At 33.4% G+C, this 683-nt stretch overlaps 1 protein-coding gene across 1 annotated transcript in view; it reads left to right on the forward strand.

Moving 5' to 3' along the window:
- The window catches only part of LOC119594038, a gene marked incomplete in the record, with an annotated part of 9,025 nt that extends 8,361 nt beyond the window's left edge, over positions 1 to 664 (forward strand). Inside the window, 1 exon segment of the mRNA XM_037943066.1 lies at positions 160 to 664. Within this exon segment, the coding sequence (XP_037798994.1) occupies positions 160 to 293 (134 nt within the window).
- Between the last annotated feature and the right edge of the window lie 19 nt (positions 665 to 683).

The raw sequence follows: 683 nt of genomic DNA on the forward strand, positions 1-683 counted from the left end.
CCTTCTGCATCTAATACTCACACTTCTTTTCTTGTTGATGTAGTTAAAGTCTCGTAATACAGAGATTTTAATAATCAACAAAATTTCTACTTATGATATATTTTTTGCAGCTTGAGCGTGCGAGATGAATATCCCGACACTTATGGAACGAGATATCTTCTCTTAGTCCGTGTGACGACCGTGAATGTTCTCAGAATGTTGAGGAGGAAAGAGTAACAGCAGTGTATGTGAAATGTAGTGTTTCTTGGAATGTGTTTTTTGGCACAATGTTACAAATGGTGTTCATCATGTGAGAGTTGATGCACGAGTATCGGGACATGTCGCATTAAGATTTGAAAGATGAGGCGAATCACAATTGCATTGGAAATTGATAATGTGAGGTCATATTCAATCCCTCTTTTTTTCTTCTTCCATTTGTAATACTGTAACATAATTTACTACTTAATATTATTCATATATGTGTTTTTTCTACCAATTTCATCAGGTAATTAATTAGGTTATTGAAATGGTAAAATTTACTGATAAAATTGGAGCATGATTTAATACAGTTCTCTTTGTAGAAGCACCATAATTAAAAGTTGAGGCATTGTGTCACTATGATGCTGTATGTATGATATGTGAATCTGTTCTGGAAAAGACAAATAAAATCTGTGATGGCCAAATATGGTAGAAATTTGAAATCC

This window comes from Penaeus monodon, chromosome 33 (assembly GCF_015228065.2).
Source record: "Penaeus monodon isolate SGIC_2016 chromosome 33, NSTDA_Pmon_1, whole genome shotgun sequence".
NCBI lineage: Eukaryota > Metazoa > Arthropoda > Malacostraca > Decapoda > Penaeidae > Penaeus > Penaeus monodon.